At 43.0% G+C, this 19,931-nt stretch overlaps 1 protein-coding gene across 1 annotated transcript in view; it reads left to right on the top strand.

The window, feature by feature from the left end:
- APCDD1 (APC down-regulated 1) overlaps positions 1–15,100 on the top strand; it is a 28,510-nt gene extending 13,410 nt beyond the window's left edge. Inside the window, exons 4-5 of the mRNA XM_032181417.1 lie at positions 9,108–9,429; positions 11,765–15,100. Coding sequence (XP_032037308.1) covers positions 9,108–9,429; positions 11,765–12,216 — 774 coding nt within the window. The 3' untranslated portion in view covers positions 12,217–15,100. The remainder of the gene's footprint in view (positions 1–9,107; positions 9,430–11,764) is intronic.
- Positions 15,101–19,931: the final 4,831 nt, after the last annotated feature.

Below are 19,931 nucleotides of genomic sequence, written 5' to 3' on the forward strand. Positions count from 1 at the left end.
TTGGCTACAGAAAGTGCTGTTACTATAGAAAGCACAAGTTAACTCTGAGTACACCAAAATACATACAAATTCCAGCTCTCCGTGATGAAACCCCTGTAGCCTCACAAATGGAGCTGCCAGGTCGTAACTTTCAGACCAGTGCTCGACACCCATTTTGTCCAGTTACGAGTTCTGGCAAGTTACTTTACCTCTGTTTCTCCTCAAATGTTTGCCTGCACAGCCTTTTTGGCTCCTACAATGTATGCATGTGTACATACAGTGTCTGGTTTACAGGGACACCAATTCTCAGCTGGAGCCCTCAACTGCAGAAGATGGGAAGGTAGAACTCAAATTTTAAGTGTGCGGCAGCCTAGGTTCTCTTCGTATTTTTGGTGAATTAATCTTGTTCAGATTTGATGTGAGATTTGTTTTATCTTGAGAGAAGTTGGGCTTGCTGATAGAAGTTTTCAGCGTAGCACAATTAATAGTACCCCTGAAAAATGAACCTTAGCGTTAGCTCCCTTGAAAGACTTTGTGGGTTTTGATTTGTTCTTAGCCATGAAGTTCTGTCTGCTAACAGGTTCTCAACCTGGCTGTATGACTTGGTGTTTGCTGAATGGAGGAAGAATAGTAACAGAGATGCATTTTTTTTCAAGCTCAGGCAAACATACCACTGAAAGGTTATAACCCTTCTTCTTTGAACTCCTTTCCTTCTCTAATTGTTGCTCCACTGGGACCCAGCTGAAAATGAGTTTAAATGCTAAATTGAGTTTAAAACTACAAGTCACAGACTCCTCTGGAAACTGGACACCATGAATAAATAGAAACGTTAAATCAACTTGTTTTTTTAAGGTTTCTACAGTCATACCAAGAGGCTGGGGAGGCCAGGAAATTGCTTCTGAAGTGAATCAGGTGTATTGTGTGGAATCTTTCATTTAAGGCTTTTTTCATTTCCTTTTTATTTATTTTTATTTTATACTTATAAAGGCCTGCCTAAAATAAGTTAAGAGGATTCAGATTTTGAGTTAAATTTATAGTTAAGCCGTATATAGAAGAAAGTTCCACCCAGCTCAAGAGTTTACACAGCCTGTAAGTTGGATGTGGTAGCCACGTTCATTACTTATGTGGTTGAAATGAATGGTAATTAAAAGCAAATGATTGCTGGATATGCTAGGAATGCCAAAGCCACATGATCAGGACTTTAAACAAATAGAATTGGACCTTCTCCAAACTCCTGCAGTGATTTCACCACAGGATGGTAAATCAAAAGGGCTGTCCAAAAACCAGACAGCTTTATACCGAGCTACAAATCTGAATAATTTCACAGATTACCATATCTCAAGTGTTCATATAAAACCAGGGAGCTTTTAAAAATATCTCATATGTCATCTCTTAAAGCTTTACAAATGTTCGTAGATAAGAGCATACCTTAAACAAATTCCTCTTGTAAAATACATGGAAGTTCTTAAGTGCAGCTGTTTAACAGGTCACTGTATAGATTTATCTTAGCAGTCCTCTAGCTTTGCTCAAGGTATGAATTAGGACTTGCTGATGATGTGGGTTGAATGTGTCTTTGATGTGTCTTGATGTAGAGAGTTTAGAAAGGGATTCAAGCTAGTGCATGTTGAACTTCTTTACCCAGCGGGAAAGAGCATGCTGATGGAAAGGGCAGGATGGTGGAATTGCTTGGACGGCATCATCTGTATTGTACAAAAAATACTGATTAGGACAATACCAAGGAGCCTGGCTGACCAGTCATAAAAACACACCTGATTTGCAAATCTATAGGGGAACTTGCAGCATGAATGAAGGCTTGAATGCAGTATTCGCTCGCTGTGCATAAGGACAGAAGATGTTTTCCGAGACATCTGCTCTGTCTAAAAACACAGGAAATGTTTACAACAGCAATACTAGGACACTGGTTTCACATCTAATTGCCTCAGAAATACCATTTTGTAAACAAAGAACTCCTTGTGCTATTTTATCATCTGACTGAGTAACAGGAAAGATCAGTCCACAGCTGTGATGACAGGTCATTCAAGTTAGATCTTTTATTAGGAATAAGGCTGGAGTGGTCTGGAACATCACAAGAATCCTAAAACATGCTAGAGTAACTTTCCTTTTGTCTTTGCCATGTTCAAACGTTTGCTGGCCACACATTTTCATTAAAATTTTCCCAGGGAAAAGCAATCCCAAATTGTCAATCCTCTCTGACAAGTTTATTCACCGTTGGAAGCTGACTTTCAGCACCACTCGGTGTTTGCAGCTGGAGCTGATTCCACGTATGGAGGCTGGTGCTTGGGTTTTGGTTTAGCCAGGAGGTAAAAGAACAAAGTGCACAAGGTTTTCTAAGCTTTTGAAAATGTGGGTGTTCATCTCTTTGAAACTCAGTTACTTCATCTGTAGGGGGAATGCTGAGTACTGGAGGTGCTCACAAGGAAATGCAAGCAGAAGTTAATAAATAGATCTTAAACATGTGAAGTGCCTCAGAGAAATACGCAAAATATTATCTCAATCAAAAAGCATAATTTTGGAGGACAAAACTCCTCTGTTTGCCAGAGCAGTGCTACTAGACTTCCAGATTAAGCCAACACATGAAGGGTTTCTTTTGTTCATTATTACTGGCAAAAGACTCTTGATTAGGGAAATTATGAGGGCAGCAAAGAAAGAACATTGAGAAGACTGTTCAAACAGGTTAATTCCAGGTTTATGAACAACAACAATGTGTATGATGCACTTCAAAGATAAGAGAAGCAAACAGCTCCTAGCCAAACCTTCAAAAGCTGTGTTGGTTTTAAAACCATATTCATCTTCACTGATCACCATTTCTTCTGCAATTACAGTAAAAGTCTGCTCCAACACAAATACAGTACCCCAGATCAGAGTTAACTATTTAGTTTAGCAAAATAAAAGAAGGGTCTTCAGATCAATGCAGCAAATATATCTAAACTACTGACACCTTCCTTCTCGTTGGCATCGAACCACAATTACTTCATCTTTTGTAAGCGGGAATGGAGGACTCATTGCCAATATTGCTATGCAGTAGCATAGTAGGAGTATAAGTAGGCTTACATAGGTTGCTTTTTAAAGGCATTATAGACACATAAGGCAGCTTTATTTTTTAATATTCTGCTCCTGAAGATGGACCATCAAACTGTTGCTTCATATTTTCCAGGATTTTTTTTTTACTTACCAAAATATTCATGTCACTATAAATGTAGTATCATTTTAGTTGGATAGAGGACATGCAAGTAAATTCATCTGAGAAAAAGGCCATGATTTATCTATGTTCCCATCTTTGGTGCAGGCTAAAGGAGTTTGTATGATAAGGGAACAAGCAGAAGACTCTTGTATTTCATTTCGGTCGTGTTTATTTCAGTTTTATGCAGGGTTGTGCAATGGAATCGACGTGATAGATCAGACAGTTGTGTAATGGTAGTGCCTTCAGATTCCTTCGCTATCTTTCTCTTCCTGGGAGTAGTTAATAAAAACCATTCCTCAATATCTTAAAATATATGGTACATATTTGTAGATAAATCTGAACGTACCTCCACCCTCCTTACTGCGTGCAGCTCCTCTGTTCTCCACCAAAAGAAATCCCAAACTGACAACCCTGCAAAGGAGTTACCGCTCTCCCCAGCATTTCATTTGCTTCAAGATTTTTTAATTAAAGTTCTAAATCTTTGTTATTCTTCATTCCCTTTGGCAAGCTGAATTACAACTCTGTCAACCATGCTTTTCAACTCCCCAGAGCCAGCCTAATGCATGTTAGCCAACTTAGCTTCATATGAGGTCATGGAAAGCCTGCAAATTATCACTTTTGTGGTAGAGGGAGATTGTAGCCGTTTGTTAAAGTGTTGTCTTGGTCTGCAGTTATCTGGAGCAGTGGAAGAGTGGAGCTTGATACTACCCTGAGCAATTCATAAAAGTGTTCTTTGGGTGGACTCGGTCCTTGGCAGCGTGAGGCAAAGCATCTAACATTTTCTGTTTACTTGGATGCATTTCCTTGAGCTGACACCTTCTCCCAGCTGATGTTCTCCAGAGGTTTGCCTTTGTACTTGTCCTGGGAGCATGCAGTTATTGATACCAAAACCTGGCACCTGGCTTCTTGGGCGGTGAGGCTGAAGGCACTCTGACCATGCAGGCCTCGTCCTGGGCCTATCTAGCCCAGCCCATGACACACACAGCGTTCAGGTGGGAGTTGGGGGTCACTGCTAAGCATGTCTTTTCTTTCCCCTCTTCCTCAATGCTTTCTCTCTTGGTCAGAATCTGCCCTAAGAGGGGAGTCCCCGACACAAGAGCAAGACAAACTTGTGAATAACCAGAGCCTGGGCTGCTTCGTGTTGCTTAGGAGCATCTTCCCTTGGTGGCAGGTCTTCTGCTAGCCCTTGCCACGCACAATACAGTACAGATGCTATCTGTCCTCCTCTTTCAGCCATGAATAATACCCACTTCTTGCCATGAAACCAATGCAAATCAATGCTAGCCAAAGGTGGGTTTATGCCAGCTGAGAACCTGGTTCTTCCAAACAGGCTTTCCATGTTACACCTGCAGAGGCGCAGGTAAAACAGACGTAACAGCTTAAGAATGTTGTAGAAATATTTTTAATGTCAGTATACGACTTGATAAGGCAAGATATTGCTACAAAAATGTGAAATATGTGACTTCACTGGGTATTGTAACGGAGCAGTGGTGACAGCAGCCCAGGAGGAGGGAACAGACCCAGCTGGCAATAATATTGGGAAAGGGAGGGATGGGTGTACTTAAAGTAGCCACATGGAATATCTGAGTTTGAATAAAAACTGAAAGTTGAAAGGCCTGAGCCCCAAGAGAGAGATTACAGAAAGAAGCAACTGCTCTGCCAGGAGTTTAAGGGTTGGGTTTTCGTTTGATACTGGCATTACTGGGAGGAAAGAGGAGAGCGAGGAGGGAGTCCAAAGGCAGCAGAGCTGACTGCAAAGAGCATGCACTTTTCTGTGTTTCTGAGTCAGAGCTGATGCTTGAATTTCCTAACCAGCTTATGGGATAGGAAGGATGTGCAGCAGCTCCAGATAAAAAGAGAAGGTGAGATGATTTCCCAAATTACTCTGGGAAAATAATGTGTAATTTCATGTCAGTTTCAAGACCTTGCAGATATGAAACAAACTGCTGCTGAGAAAACTCCTAAGAAAGCCCCTAAAATGCTTTTCTGCTAGGAATGCATGGCATCTCTCAGACTCTTAAGTAGTCACCTAAGTAGTGGGGGTGTTTAAGGAAAGATTGGACGTGGTGCTTGGGGACATGGTTTAGTGGGTGGCATTGGTGGTAGGGGGATGGTTGGACAAGATGATCTTGGTGGTCTTTTCCATCCTTAACGATTCAATGATAGCAAAATATCAGAAACAGTCTTCTACGGGGGAAAACTTGGGAAAAGCTGATCAGCTGGCTCTGCTTCAGGCAAATACCATTTATCTTTTTTAATTGAGATACAGACTCATTTTCAGCATATAAAAATGGATAGAGTAAATATTTTTGAGCAGTATTTTCAAAGTATCTGTATTTTCAACCTCCTCTTTACTAATTGTGCTTGTTTGTTTTGTCCCTAAATACAACTTGCAGTATATCCTGCAGGTCCTCTCTTTGATATTAAGCAATGATTTCAGCTTCTGGTTTAACCATAAGGAAAGAGTAGATTTCCTATACATTTTGGAAAGGGTTTGGCCCATAGATTTCTTGGGCAACAACAGCAACAAACTACAAAGTTGTTCAAAGAAAACTAGAACACCTTCCAAAAAGATCTTTCTACGTGTTATTCAAAGCCCATTTTACCATTGCTGAGAGAACATCCCAGTTGCGCGATAGTTTTTTTGTCCTGGGCCATAACAAACACTATGAATTGATTAGAGGAGAATTAGCTCTAGGCAGCCACAGAATCCAATAGAACTTAAGCACAAAAATAAAATGTGCTGAGACGATTTGTGTTTCCGACTATCCACAGCAATTGGGAAGAAGATCAAGCAACCTCATCCTTGTTTGCTTTTTTATTAGAAACCTCTCTGCTTGGCTTCCAGAGCAGTCTGGCCCTGTTACCATTTCAGCTGAGGCAGCAGGAGGGAGGGAAAAGGAAAAATGTTCATGGAAATTTTCAGATCACAAACTATTTTCTCCCCAAGTATACAAGAACTGTTTCCAGCCAGAGATTCAGGCTTATTGCAACCCTTGTGGCCTCATGGATTAATTCACAAGTTGGCTTCAGAGAAGCACCCAGGAGGGTGAGGAGCTGGGCCAGCACGGATTCAGCATTGCAGAGCTTCAACAAGGCTCCCTTCCCCTCATCTCCATGGGAAGGGATCTTGCAGACACCGAGCAGAGGCCATCCCTGGGGCTGTTCCTTTCCACAAGACCCCCGTATTAAAAATACTGCACTGTACACCTAAAATATTTGAAACATGAAACAGATGTGCATCCTGTCCACTGATCATTTTATTGCTTTTTAGTTTATGTCACGCTCAAATTAGCTTTTTATTAGAGAGTACTTAATTGTGTTTGGACTCAAATATCTTCTGCCTCTGTTCTGTATTTTCTTTGAATGTCTGTTTTTAGAAAATAATCTTTCCTAAGACAAATGGAAAGGGAGTGATTTGCAAGGCCTTAGCCAGTGCAATTAAGAACCAAAAACAGCTGACCTGAAAAAGCAACAGTGAAAAATACATTCAGTTGTTAAACATGAATTACTCCATAATTAAGTCCAATTGACTCACAATAAAACTAGATCTTTCTCATGTACATTACTTGAACAAAAATTGTACTGACGGGTTTTACATGTGGCACATTCTTCCACTAAAGAGTTCATAACTCTGTGAAAGATAATATCAGAGTGAAAAGTGTAGGCTTAAATTCAAGCACTAATCTAAGAGAAGCAATGCATTCAGGGTATGGCATTAAGAGATGCCTGAGCCACTTTGGTATCTCACTGCTTTGAAAGGGATACTCCTGCTTCCCTCATAACTTCCCCAGCTTCTCCCTGTCCTACTTCCTTTTTATTGCAGCAAGTGCCCATTCACCACAGCCACTTCATCCAGGTGTTAGGCAGCTGTAACACTTGCCTGCCCCATGGCAGGACAGCGATACTGGAGAAACAGGTATTTATTTCATGGACACCTGGCCTGGTTCACTGTCCATGCAAGGACAACAGCAGATTTTGTGGTTATGTGAAACCAAACCCTTTCCAAAGAAAAAGACTGATATCCTCTAAAGAGAGCTAGAGGTTCAACAGACCCCCTTCATTAGTCCCAAACAAGCTTGCAGATGATGAGCATTTATTGTAGACAAGAGGAAGGAAGACACTGGACTTCTGTCAGATTGTGCATGAAAGTTTGCTCAATGAATAGAGCTACGTGCAAATATATTTATTTATCAATCTATCATATACAGGCCCATTACATTTCTGTCTGTTTTCCGACAGCTCACAGTCTTTATTTAACCTTCTACCAGTCGTGCATCAAACAGAAAAGCTGTAATTGTCTGTTTCTGTGAACTGAGATTAAGTCCATGGGAAGGTCACACAAGAAGCCTGTAGCAAAATAGAAAGACAGGCCGGATCTTGACTTCTCTCTTGACCATAAGAAAGCCCAAATTGAAACTCGCAGTCTCAGAAAACACCCCATTTTTACAGTCCTTGTGTATTATCTGTGCTTTCGGTGTTCAGGGGAACTACATATTTTGCACCAGTCTCTGCTGTTAGTTACAATGGCACAAATCTGCTAACTTCACCAGTCTCAGTTTATTTACTCAATTAAAAATACTTTGTATTTTCATTAACATACCAATGGCCCTTGTACTTGCTTGCAGATGCTGGAAAATGAATTTTAAAAATAGTTAACAAGCTCCACAATGGGAAAGAATGACATCTTCTTCTGTAGTATGCTGACACACGGTCCCCAGAAGACCATTTGGTTTTGGGTGGAAAGCCCCTCTGGAGGTCAGCAGGTCTCACCTCCTCCTCAGAGCAGCTCTGTTGGCCAACACTGGTTCAGGTCACCCTGGGCTATATCATTTATAGTTATTTTGCAGACAGACCATTACTCTACAGCCTGGTGAAGCTGGCAGCGGACTCATTGGTTTCACTGACTTTTGATGTCAATGTGATCTGGAGGGGAGGGAAATATAAACCCTATTCAATATGTGTAAAAGGGATGCATTGCCTGAGGTGTGTTGGTTCTCAGAAGCTACCTATGGTTGTAATAGCAGATAGACTGAGGGCACAGATGAAGAATGTGTAAATGTGCTTCCTAAAGAGTGCCCTGAGCTGAAGATAGCAAATAGAGAAATGATGACTCTGTAGTAGCACATGTGGGCTTTAAAATATTAGTGATGAATTTGAGAATTTATGTAATGGGATGAGCTCAGAGACATCACAGAGAAGAGGACTGGAAAGGGGCATGAAGGAAAAGCGTTCATGCTATATAAATTCCTCTCCCCAGTGGCTGTGTGGGAGTTTCAGCTCTTAGCTCAGTTCACTCTGAAACTCCTCACAGCTTGAACAAAGTAGGTGACACAAGGAACCCACCCTGTTCATCCCCCTGTCTCCAGGAGGGATCAGGTATCCTCAACAGATGATGGAAAAGGCTGGCTTTGGAGTCTTTGCCTCTTGCAGAAGTGATTAGCACATGGTGGGCAGCACATGGTGGGCAGCTCCATCCATGCATCACAAAATGGCCTCACCCCTCAGGGACATGGCTGGAAGCTGGGCCATGTGGATCCCAGAGGTTTGGTGCTCAACAAAGCGGTTCTTCTGTGGGCCTTCATCAGGCCTGACAGACACCACAGACCTCATTCCTGGTGGAAAGAGCCATAAAGCTTTCATTGTGTTCAGTGACAGTAGGCCGTGTCTGCTGCCTGGAGCACCTCGGGCTCTGTGCAAGCTCACTTACGTCCCCATATCCATGGTGCTGTCAGCAGAGCTGTGTGCCTGACGCAGAGAAGAAAATTGGCAGAGGCTACAGTTAAGACTCCTCTAGATACACAAAGGGTACGCTTCACGACCTTGTGTTAAGGCTCAGGAAAGCTGAAAAGGTGTAAAATAGCAGGTTGCTGTTCTCCCAGGCCACTGCCCAAAGAAACGAGGGTTTCTCTTTGCCTCCTTGCAGAACCACGACCGCACGTGCATCGCGTGCAGGATCATCTACCGCTCGGACGAGCACCACCCTCCCATCCTGCCCCCCAAGGCGGACCTGACCATCGGGCTGCATGGCGAGTGGGTGAGCCAGCGCTGCGAGGTGCGGCCAGAGGTGCTCTTCCTCACGCGGCACTTCATCTTCCACGACAACAACAACACCTGGGAAGGCCACTACTACCACTACTCCGACCCCATCTGCAAACACCCCACCTTCACCATCTACGCCAAGGGACGCTACAGCCGAGGAGTGCACTCGTCCAAAGTGATGGGCGGAACGGAGTTTGTGTTCAAAGGTAGGGTTGCTCAAGGTGGTTTGATTGCTAACGAGTTCATTTCATCATTTGCAGAATTTACTCCTTTCTTGGGTGGTTTTAGGCCTTCTGTGATTGCCCAGGCAATGCATGATGTTTTACACCACTGAAGCAATGCTCATTTGAAGCAAAATAGAGAGATCTTCAGTGCAACACAAGAAAATAAGTCTTCACATCGCTAAGTCTTGGAGCCTAGTGGACAGACTTCAAACATCTAAGCAAAGTGCCCAAGATTAGATCCATGTCCTAAGGCTCCTCCGGCATAGAGGGAAAAAAAAATAAAAATAAAAATAAAAGTGACTTCAGAAGGCATTTCAGGTCATAAGTGGTATAAATCATTTTTTGGCAAAGACAGATACAGTAGCATATGTCTTTTCATCAGCTTCCAAGGGGGCCTAGAGCAAGTAGTGATGTCCCTGAAGACAGCTCTGATTAATCCCACCGCAGTGAATACTGGATGTATCTAACAGCCCCCTCGAGTACACCAGGAAGCAGCGCTCAGCGGTGACGCTACCCAGGTCCCTGTGGCTGAAAAGCCTTTTCATACAAACAGCCCCACAGCAGCCTACTTAGAAAGAGCTCGGTGGTTTTAACCACTCGCACAAACAAACATCTCCAAAACACGACGTCCCTCCACGGCGCCAGCCCCAGCGGAGCCTGTGGAAACCCCGAGCATACTGTAGGCTCTTACCCTCCTAATTTCAGTTGCCATATGAAAAGCATATAGCTTCTTGTACATCTCCAATTTAGGAAAATATCTAACTATGAGAAATGTTTTACTAATCTAGGATTTTCATAGGAGGCAGGAGATATCCCTGCCTGTCAGAGCTCTTGTTCTTTCTAGCTGTATGCAGCATGTTCCAGCTTAGCTCCTAGGATAAAATCCAGTTTTTGCTTGAATTTCTGTTTGATAACCTGCCAATTTACCTCACAGAGCAAGGTCACTAATTTTGTTCTTTTAAAACTTTTCGGTTCACTCTCTATAGATTACTTTTTATACCAACTAGAGCAAATAACAAGAGCTGTTGAGCCTTTGAGTCAAATATCTGCTTGTAAAACTTCAGAATAAATATTTGAGTATAAAGTATAAAAATCTAAGTATAAAAAGACACATACATTATTAACATCCTGTGCAAGAATTTGTGAGTTTGGTGTGTTGGGAGGCATGAGGGTTTGTAATTTACTTGTGTTTTGGTCAGCACCAATCTATTCTGAAACCCTTTTCTTGATATACAGTACCAAAAGCACACCAAGAACTATCTCTATTCAGCTTCCACAGGCTCTTTCAATTTGGCTTTTCTCAACTTTTTAAACTCATCTGAAAAATAAAACTCTACATGCTCTAAACCCTTATGAAAAGTAGCATACCTACAAAAGGTATAGAGGTAATTTTGAAGTGAAGAAGTTGCAACATTTTTTGTGTTTGATACTGCAAGCCGCAGTCACCATTTAGATAACAAGAAGTCTCTCTAGTTCAGAAATACTTAATACAAAATACTACAGGCAATATATAAAGATTGTAGTATTTTACAAATTTTACAATTGGAAATTATTATTTCACTAGCTTTATGAGGCAGCATATGTTTTAAAATGATAAAAATAGGTTCTAAATAGCCCTACTTATGGATAAATATGGATGTTAATAAAATATGAGCAGAGTTTTATTGTTTCCTCTTTTATGTATCTCAACCAGGCTTTATCTGGAAAGGATTGCCTGGAATTTATGTAAAGCTCTGCTCAGTCTCTGACTGAGATATGCGGCCATCAGGTTTTCTTCAACTGAATGTGTGTGTGTGTGTGTGTGTGTTCAGTACCCGAAGCAGTTATATCAAAAGTGTAAAATGATGCAAATAGATTTCCTGGCCACACCTACAGTATAAGAAAATTGATTTAAGAAAGAACAAAGAGATTCAGAGCTGCTGTAATTCCCATTGGTTAGATCAAAAGACATCCTTAAGCAAATTCAGGAAGCATCAGCACCTACACAAGGGACGTATTTAAAATAACCTTGTCCCCATAGCCGCTAAACCCATTTGGCAACATGCCTCGCTTGAACCTTTGTGACATTGCTAGCAGCAGAGATAAGATACAGAAGTAAAAGAGTCAGTTTCAAAAGCATTTTCCAATTTTCTTCCCTCACTGATATTACTGTGCATTTTTCATCAAATGCTATGGTCCTGCCTGCAAAGGACATGGTGCTGCCCCATATGGGCAGATTGAAGGCTGAACCCCTATTTCAGTGATGATTTCTTGGGTATACCCCAAGCAGCATGTCGCCTTTGCCCCTCTGCTAATACCCCCTCTTCCTCGCTTGCAGTAAACCACATGAAGGTGACACCCATGGACGTATCCACAGCCTCTCTGCTCAATGTCTTCAACGGGAACGAGTGCGGGGCGCAGGGCTCCTGGCAAGTTGGGGTCCAGCAAGACGTCACCCACACCAATGGCTGCATCGCGCTCGGCATCCGCCTGCCGCACACCGAGTATGAAATCTTCAAGATGGAACAGGACGCCAGGGGCAGGTACTTGCTCTACAACGGTCAGAGGCCCAGCGACGGGTCCAGCCCTGATCGACCAGAAAAGAGAGCCACGTCCTACCAGATGCCTTTAATTCAGTGCGCTTCGTCCGTGCCCAGATCTGAGGAGTCACCAGAGGAAAATAAAATACGTCTGTATAGCAGCAGGGCACTGGCAAAACATCCCAGCGCCCCAGCTCTTGCTTTGGTGTTGTTTATTTGTACTGTGACATATTGGGACATTCTCAGCTAGAAGTGAAAAAAAAAGAACTATTTTTCATGACTACAAAGCCAGGATTCCATAAGACTGAGGGTTGTTTTTCTTCAGAAAGAAAGGGACGTTTATTTTCTTGATGCACTTGAATGCCTGAGAACTGTTGTTCTTTTCCTTTTTTCCCCCCCTCCTCGAATCACAAACAGCACTCGTTTGATGTTTCTTGTGCTTTGAACTTCATCCAGTCTGATCCCTGGCCTGACATGACTGCACAAAAGTAATTGCACTTTAGGACTGCAGACTTCTGGGGGGGGAGGGATAGGGTCTCCTTTTTATTATTATTTTTTTTTAAACTGCTGGGGTGAACATTACAATCCTGCTTCAGTCGTCTCCGCCGTTTTACCATTGTGGTACTTTCTCAGCCCAACACTCAGTTTCTCATCAGAATTTAACTCTGGGGAACAACTCGGTGTAGTGTTAATACTGTGACAGTGGCTTCCCCCTCTGACTTCAGGACTCGGGTGTAGATATGTATATAAGAAGAAAACCTACAAGGATTTATCTAGCCCTTATCTCACAGCTCAACAGAAACAGCAGATCAACAGCCCTCCATTGAGACAGTGGTAAATGGTTGATATCTTCAAGTAAAAAAAAAATATTCCAAATAATTTAAACTATTTTTACAACTACTAAGTTGTAATTCCTTTTACAACTTTTTTTTTTTTACAACTATTTTACAACTTCCTTTTACAACTATTAAGTTGTAAAACTAACCAGTGGCTTAACATTTTCTCATTGATTTCGTTAGCTATGTAGTTGCTTCAGGACCTCCCTCTAAATCGAGTAAATAGTTACAACCAAGCCCCCCTAAAGCCAGACAGAAAAAAGCATTTTTTTTCTGTCAGATACACAAAGCCCAGGTAAGTTGCTGATGGAAGCCTGAAATGGCTTGTTCTGTTCCCGTGTTCATGAGGCCTCGTGTACTCCACATGCAGTAGTTATAGCTTGGATGTTGTAACACTGCCGCCTCCTCCCTTTTCTCCTTGCTGGAGGATCCAAACACACAGCGTGGTTTCACCAAGGTTGCACCCACACTGGTATGGGGAGACACTGCTGGGAAAGTGGGAGAGGCAGAGCCCTCAGAGAGCTTCCCTCAACAACACCTGCTCTGGAAACCCTCGGATTTTCTCCCTCTGGCAAATACCTTCTTGTGTACACACTGACATGGATGGAAGCAGAGAGAGCAGGGGAGATATTTAAGGCCAGCAAGGAGGTACAGCTCATGGATGAACCATGCTCCCAAGTTTTAATGGGGAGGAAGCTGAGGGCACAGCTCAGCCTTGAGGCCTTTACTGATATACACACGTGCTCTGGCTCACATGGGGAACCTGTGAGAGCAACACAAGGAGTAAGGTCACTGTGTTTCATCAGCAGTAGCTTCTAGCTGCCCCGTCCCGTGCTACAGGAGGAAGAACCCTCCAATGTGTCATTTCTAGCATCATAGGAAAAGCCCATCTTGAATACAGCTCTTTCAGCTTTGCACAGGTGAGCGTCCATACCGTGTGCTACAGCAAAAGCATGCTTTGAAATAACAGCGATAGCATGGACCTTCCTAGCAAAGCAAGCAGGAAAAAGCCATCCAAGTAGCAAATGGCTGTACTCAGGCTCCCTACCTCCTCAACGTTTGTGCCTTCTTGACAGCTTGCTCCAAGCTGGTTTCAGCCTTTGACAGGAATTCCCTGAGTGATAAAGAAATCAGTTCACCTGTTTTCGAGACAGCCAGAGGAAGAGGGGGAAGGAACAACCACAGGCTCTCACTACCACATCACACCTTTCACATTTTTTCCCCAGACATGAAATGTCACAGAAAACCCATAAATAGCTCAAGAGGCAGAACAGAGCTCAGGGCGACTCAGTAGCCAGCAGACAAAGCACTCATCCATTCACCTGGTACCAGATCCTCCTTCAGCTCACTGGGAGGAGCTGAAAGCCAGCTCACCATGACAAACCAAGCCCTGAGAGCAACAGCTGCTCTGCTCAGCATTTCTTAATAGTTTCCTGCTCCACACCATCAAACCTTGAAGAGTTCTGGATGGTTGTTAGCATAGAGGCATCAGGAGCACAGCTTTAACCAGAAGGTCCAGAAAGGGATGTGAAGTCTCTGAAAGAGAACCTCAAAACCAGATAGGAGTTTGATTTTCTCCAGCTAGACCTCAAGTTTTCTATTCAGCAAATGTACACCAGCATGTTTCCAAATAAGTTGTTGAGATATTACAGGATTTCAGACAAGTTCCTTCAAATAGTAGCTTAGTCTCCAACTTCTGTTTAAGACATAGGTGCATGAGTGAGCCCGTGTTAGTTTCTATTTATAAGAATGTGTATGGTGTGATGTCCCTTAGACCACAGAAGACAAGCTTCTTTCACCACATTAGGTGATCTCATCTCCGGAAAAATATAGATGGCTGGGAGCTGTTAGACCCTCACACCCCTCCCTACGCAAGGCCCACACAAACACGAGTCCCAGCTGAAATCTGCCCGTCCTTGAAACGCAGGACTGAACCCAACAGCAAGAGCCACTCCGCAGCACGATGCTCCACATTCACCAGGGCAAGGAGCCGCAATTTATGACTGTGTTGTGGCTCCTCCGTAAACTGCTTAACGTCAGAAGTATTACAACAGTTTCAAGAGAAAGACCTGTCCAGTTCTTACCTCGAAAAAGCACATCCAAACCTAAACCTCCAGTTAAATCCTTATTATGAATCACTGACTTGCACCAACCTAGCTTTGCCAAGACATAGGGCTACACTAAATGCAAACGTGACACAACATAAAAACCAAACAAGTGCCTTTTCTTCCCTATCACCCAGAGATGGTTATAAAGGAAGTGCTAGAAAGAGACCTTTGTGATGCATTACCCCCCCCCAAAAAAAAAAAAAAAAAAAAAAAAAAAAAAATCTGCTTCTGGTTTATTTTGGCTCTGGTATATTATGGTTCTTCTGGTTTATTTGTATTGTTGACTTGAAACATAATTTTATGATTTTATGATCTGGGTTTTTAGCATATGCTGCAGCACCAGCTTCCCTCCTTGTGCCTACATATTTTCCCTTTATTTTCCTATTAGCCACTAGAAGCCAAGTTGGACACAGATAAGTCAGCCTTTGGAGTGCATGTGTTATTTGTCAACCCACGTGCCCTGCAAGGGTTCTCCTACGTTACAGGCCCAGGATTAGGAGCTGGGCTCCCTTGATCTCTTCATCTCATCAGGCGCTAAGTTTACTGTTGCGTGGCCCCACACACATCTGTGACAATATACTCCATTCATTTTGTTTCTCCTGCCTGACCTCGTGTGCTGGCAGCCCTGACTGCTGAAGGAGCTAAGCCACAAGTGGCTTAGCAGTGGAAGACCTACAAGCTGAGCTGTTTGTCCCATACCGAAGCTCAGAAGCATTAATGAGGGAAACAATTAATTTGGGCATCTTCAGTAACTGCCAGGGTTGCCAAAACAGGTGAAAGGTTTCCACTTGTCACCCCTGTAATATTCTGGTGGAGGAGCCACCTGCCAGAAGAAATGGTAATCTGAGGAATCTCTTGGGCAACTTTGCTTTTTAATACATGCTGTCAAAAAAAAAAAAAAAAAAAAAAAGGATCAGAAAGCTGTAACAGTTGTTCCTGCTCTGTTTCTATACCGTTTACATACTGTGCCTGCTGCCCTGGGGTAGAATGTCATTTGTAAGACCAGAGGTCCATGTTTTAAGATGCAGTGTCTGTCTTGCTTGAGTTGGAGTGTGCTTGCTTAAAGTGCAGGATTTAAAAAGAAAGAAAAGAAAATCTCTTTATTTTTGTAAAGCTATTGAAGATATTTTTCTTCTCAACTAGATGTTCCAGATTAAACTGCCGGGGAAGTTTAAGCACTTGTTGAACTATTGATTAAAATAAAAAAAACTATCTAAAAAAAAAAAAAAAAAGAAAAAGAAAATTTCTTTGCACCCTACACATTAGTTTCCTGTTGACTCACCACCTGTATAGAGTGATGCACGTCTCGAAGTGATAACCAAAATCCCTGTTGAGGGACTTGTTCACAGAAAAGCTCGTTTCTTACCACCTGTAAGAAAATATCATTTACTTGGGAACACATCGCTAGAAAAAGCTCTGCTGAATGCAGCAGGGGTGATTTGGGCTTCGCAGCACATCTTTAGGTTCTCTGAAGAAAACGAGCCGCAACGCAGGCTGGAAGCACACCACAAGCAACGCTGGTGTTGGCTTGCAAGGTTAGCACGGTCGGAGCAGCTGCGTGTCAGTACAAAGGGTGTGGTTTCCACAGAAAGAAAATATTTTTTCATAAATGAACTGTAATCAGATGAAACGGCATTGCTATTCTGCTATTGCATCTCACTTGCTCTAAGGGTACAGCCTGGGGGAGGGAGCAAGGAGCAGAAAGGACGCTTTTCTTACAGAAACCCAAAATGAACTGAGAATGCAAAGCAAGCCACAGGGTAACAAAAGCATCTTTCTTCAATGCTGTGCAGTTTCATTACTCCCTCGCTCGCACAAAGAGAAGAGGCGAAATGAAGTCAATGAGACTTCCACCACCAGCTTCAAAAGCTTTGCATTAGATCGATTTCTGAGTTTTCAGAAGTGACTCAGGATTTTTGGAAACGTGACAGCAGATCTCTGCAAGATGAGCTTGATTTTCAGGAAGCATGCCCTAAATTACAAGGCACTCCAAATGCAGTAGCCACAGTCTGAAAGAAGTGGCCACCCTTTCCACACAAAGCTGTGGGTATGGATGAATTCAGGCATAAGTATATTCTACGTGGCATAATTCACCCCTCCTGACACAAAAAGGAAGGCTAGGTAATAAAAACCAGCACCACTAACTCTGAATTTTATTGTTAAATTTTCCTTTTTATTCCTCTTAGAAGGATTTTCCAAGATGTTTTTCATGCTAATCTTCTCTCTAGCACTATCAGTGTTGATTTTTCTAATTATTATTTCCTGCCACCAATAAATAATAGTAAGGAAATGAAAAAAAATCTCTACTCAGAAATGAATATGGTTGTGAGGAATCAAACCACGTGTGCCTTCAGCAGCTAAAGCAGCAGTGCTGTTGGCCTGAGCAATTATCCAAACTCCTTCTCCCCAGCCTTTGGTCTTTGCAAGTCTGCTTCAGACCAGTCCCTCAGATGGACTCCAGCTATGGAGGTACCAAGCCAAGCCAATAATGAATTAATTTGCTCTACCAGCGACGGAAATTGCCTGTGCTCACCGCCTCAGAGCAGGCAGATGCTGCTCCTACCAGCCCTTTCCCAAGGGAAAGGCATTGGTCCTTTCCAAGACAGTCCATTGGAAAATGAGAAATGGAACTGCCCAAGATTGTACTGCCTTCACGTGAAGAAAAAGGTTGCACTTGGAGTTGTTAGGATTGAGATCTGGTCAAACTGTGCTGCTAACTCTGCAACTCCATCCACAGAAAAAGCACGGGCTCAGGCCATCTTCTGGCCAGGGGACAGAAGCTGCCTAGACAGACAGCCACCTGATGGATTTCCTTAATTAAATGTCCAACTACCAGCTCACATTTCTCTTAGCACCCTACAGAAGACTGAAGATCCTGAATATGATGAAGACAACAAACACATTACCTGTATTAACTGTAAGACACTGCTGCAAACAACCACACCACACGACACTGGTGTGCCAGGGGCTTTAGGGACGATCATGAAGGAGGCAGCCTCCACTTTTTCCAGGAGTAGCTAGGGATAAGAAAACATTGCCATCTGGTGGCAGCAACTTGCTGAGCATTCATTCTGCCAATTTTCCCGAAAAAAACGACCCGCCCACTGCAGAGACCTTAGCAGCGGCACGCCGTGATTGATGGGCGAGGAGGCAGAGAAGCAGTTAAACGAAAATAATTGCAAGGTGTCAAAATACTCGAGGGCAGTCACTTTTAAAGCACAGTCACGTAAGGCTGGCACTGGACTGGCACCAGCCTTCATGGGATCTCGGAAGTTAAACTTTCAAGAGTTACGGAGTGCCAAAATGAAGCTTTGCCCCTGCAACCGTCCGCGTGCCTGGTGCTATATGATCAGGGCAAGAAACTCATTGAACCTACATGACACAAAGTAAAGGAAACCCTTCTCTGCAATCCATATGGGACAGCGGGGAAATGCTTGCATGTTTTAAGCTGCACCAACCATTTCTGCACGTTTTGTTTTAAATAAATGCTAAGAGGAAAATACCATCACTAAATTGCAAATACTGCCTCAACGTATCCCCATCTATCCAAAAATGTATATAAGGCAACTGTAAAATGAATGTGTATATGCATACATATACATATATATATACACACACACACAATTCACATGTACATTACTCCTGGAATTACCAAAATTTTTAATGACTAATATCACACATTCACTAGAACTACTTTAAGAGCTACATAAACTCACAAATACACTATATATGCTAAAAAATGATACTGAATTTTAACAGATGCTCCATTTGAAACCTTAAACTATTATTGGCCTACCCAATTTATTATAAAAGCAAGTGCTTTAATGTCCGTGATTCCAAGCAGGGCAAGGAGATAGCCATGACTGTAACAAATGCATAGCTACGTGAAGGGGAACATAGAAGAGACTGCAAAACTGGGAGAATTTCCCAGAGAGTAAGAACAGCTTTTGCATTGACAATTGGTATCTCAGCCTTCCACAAAGCCATTAGCAAACACTTCTGGATGTTGGAAGTCCACCTTGCTCATCCTCTCATGTAAGCCTCCCGTTTCTCCTTGTAGGTCTCAAAGTGCATTTGGGAAGGGGACAAAGTAGCTCCCATTTGGCAAGAAGGAAGTGTTTCCCCACCCAGCTGCCCTTAAAACTAATAATTGTGAATTAGCTCAAAAAAAATAGAAACTGTTAAAAGGAGGAAAATGCATCCACAGCAATAACTGAGGCAGCTACAAAGCTGGTACAATGACAGAGTCCCACAGTGACCCAGACTGCTGTAACCACCAGTTTGCACAGTAGCAAGCAGGCATCCTGAAAGGTGTGTGTACACCTATGTAAACACGTCCACAAACACGCACCAGGGTATTGAATAACCACAATACCCATGCTAACAGGTTAACACAGCGTGCTAACACAGTTAATGTTGTGTGGGACTCACCTAACACGCTGCACATGCGCAGCACCCGGAGAGCTCAGCTCGCCACCGCGCTCATCGCAGGAGCCAAGGAGCTGGAGAGGTCCCTGTGTGTACACTGTGAGCTGTGTTGTGAAAAATTGTTACCTGGGATTAGCTGCTTCATTTCTATTCTCTCGTTCCACAAATGCAACTCCTGCATAGCTCTAGAAGTGGACTCTCAAACACTCTCTCTTGCAGTACACTCCTCTCCCACCCACACTGCTCCCAAGTGCTGGGCTGCAGCCGCCGAGGATCTGTGCCTGTGCTGACAGCCTGGCAAGCACACAAGCACTAACTGGCTTTTCAGCTCACTGTGCAGGCTTGCCCTTGATGGGAGCACCAAACTCAAGGTCTTTCACCTCAGCTCTAATTGCCCTGTAATCAGAGATCGCTGGTATCTGTGCAACATCAAGCTATCCAACGCATCTTGAATTAGATTTCAGGTTCGCGCAGGAAGCAGCAGCCCAAAGATGCTTCAATCACATAAACTTTGTCTCTTTAAGGAACAAGTTTCTCCGCAAATGCTCTGACCTTCCTTTGCCATTGTAATCTGGTTCCTGTGGAGGCAGGAT

This window comes from Aythya fuligula, chromosome 2 (genome assembly GCF_009819795.1).
Source record: "Aythya fuligula isolate bAytFul2 chromosome 2, bAytFul2.pri, whole genome shotgun sequence".
NCBI classification, from domain to species: domain Eukaryota; kingdom Metazoa; phylum Chordata; class Aves; order Anseriformes; family Anatidae; genus Aythya; species Aythya fuligula.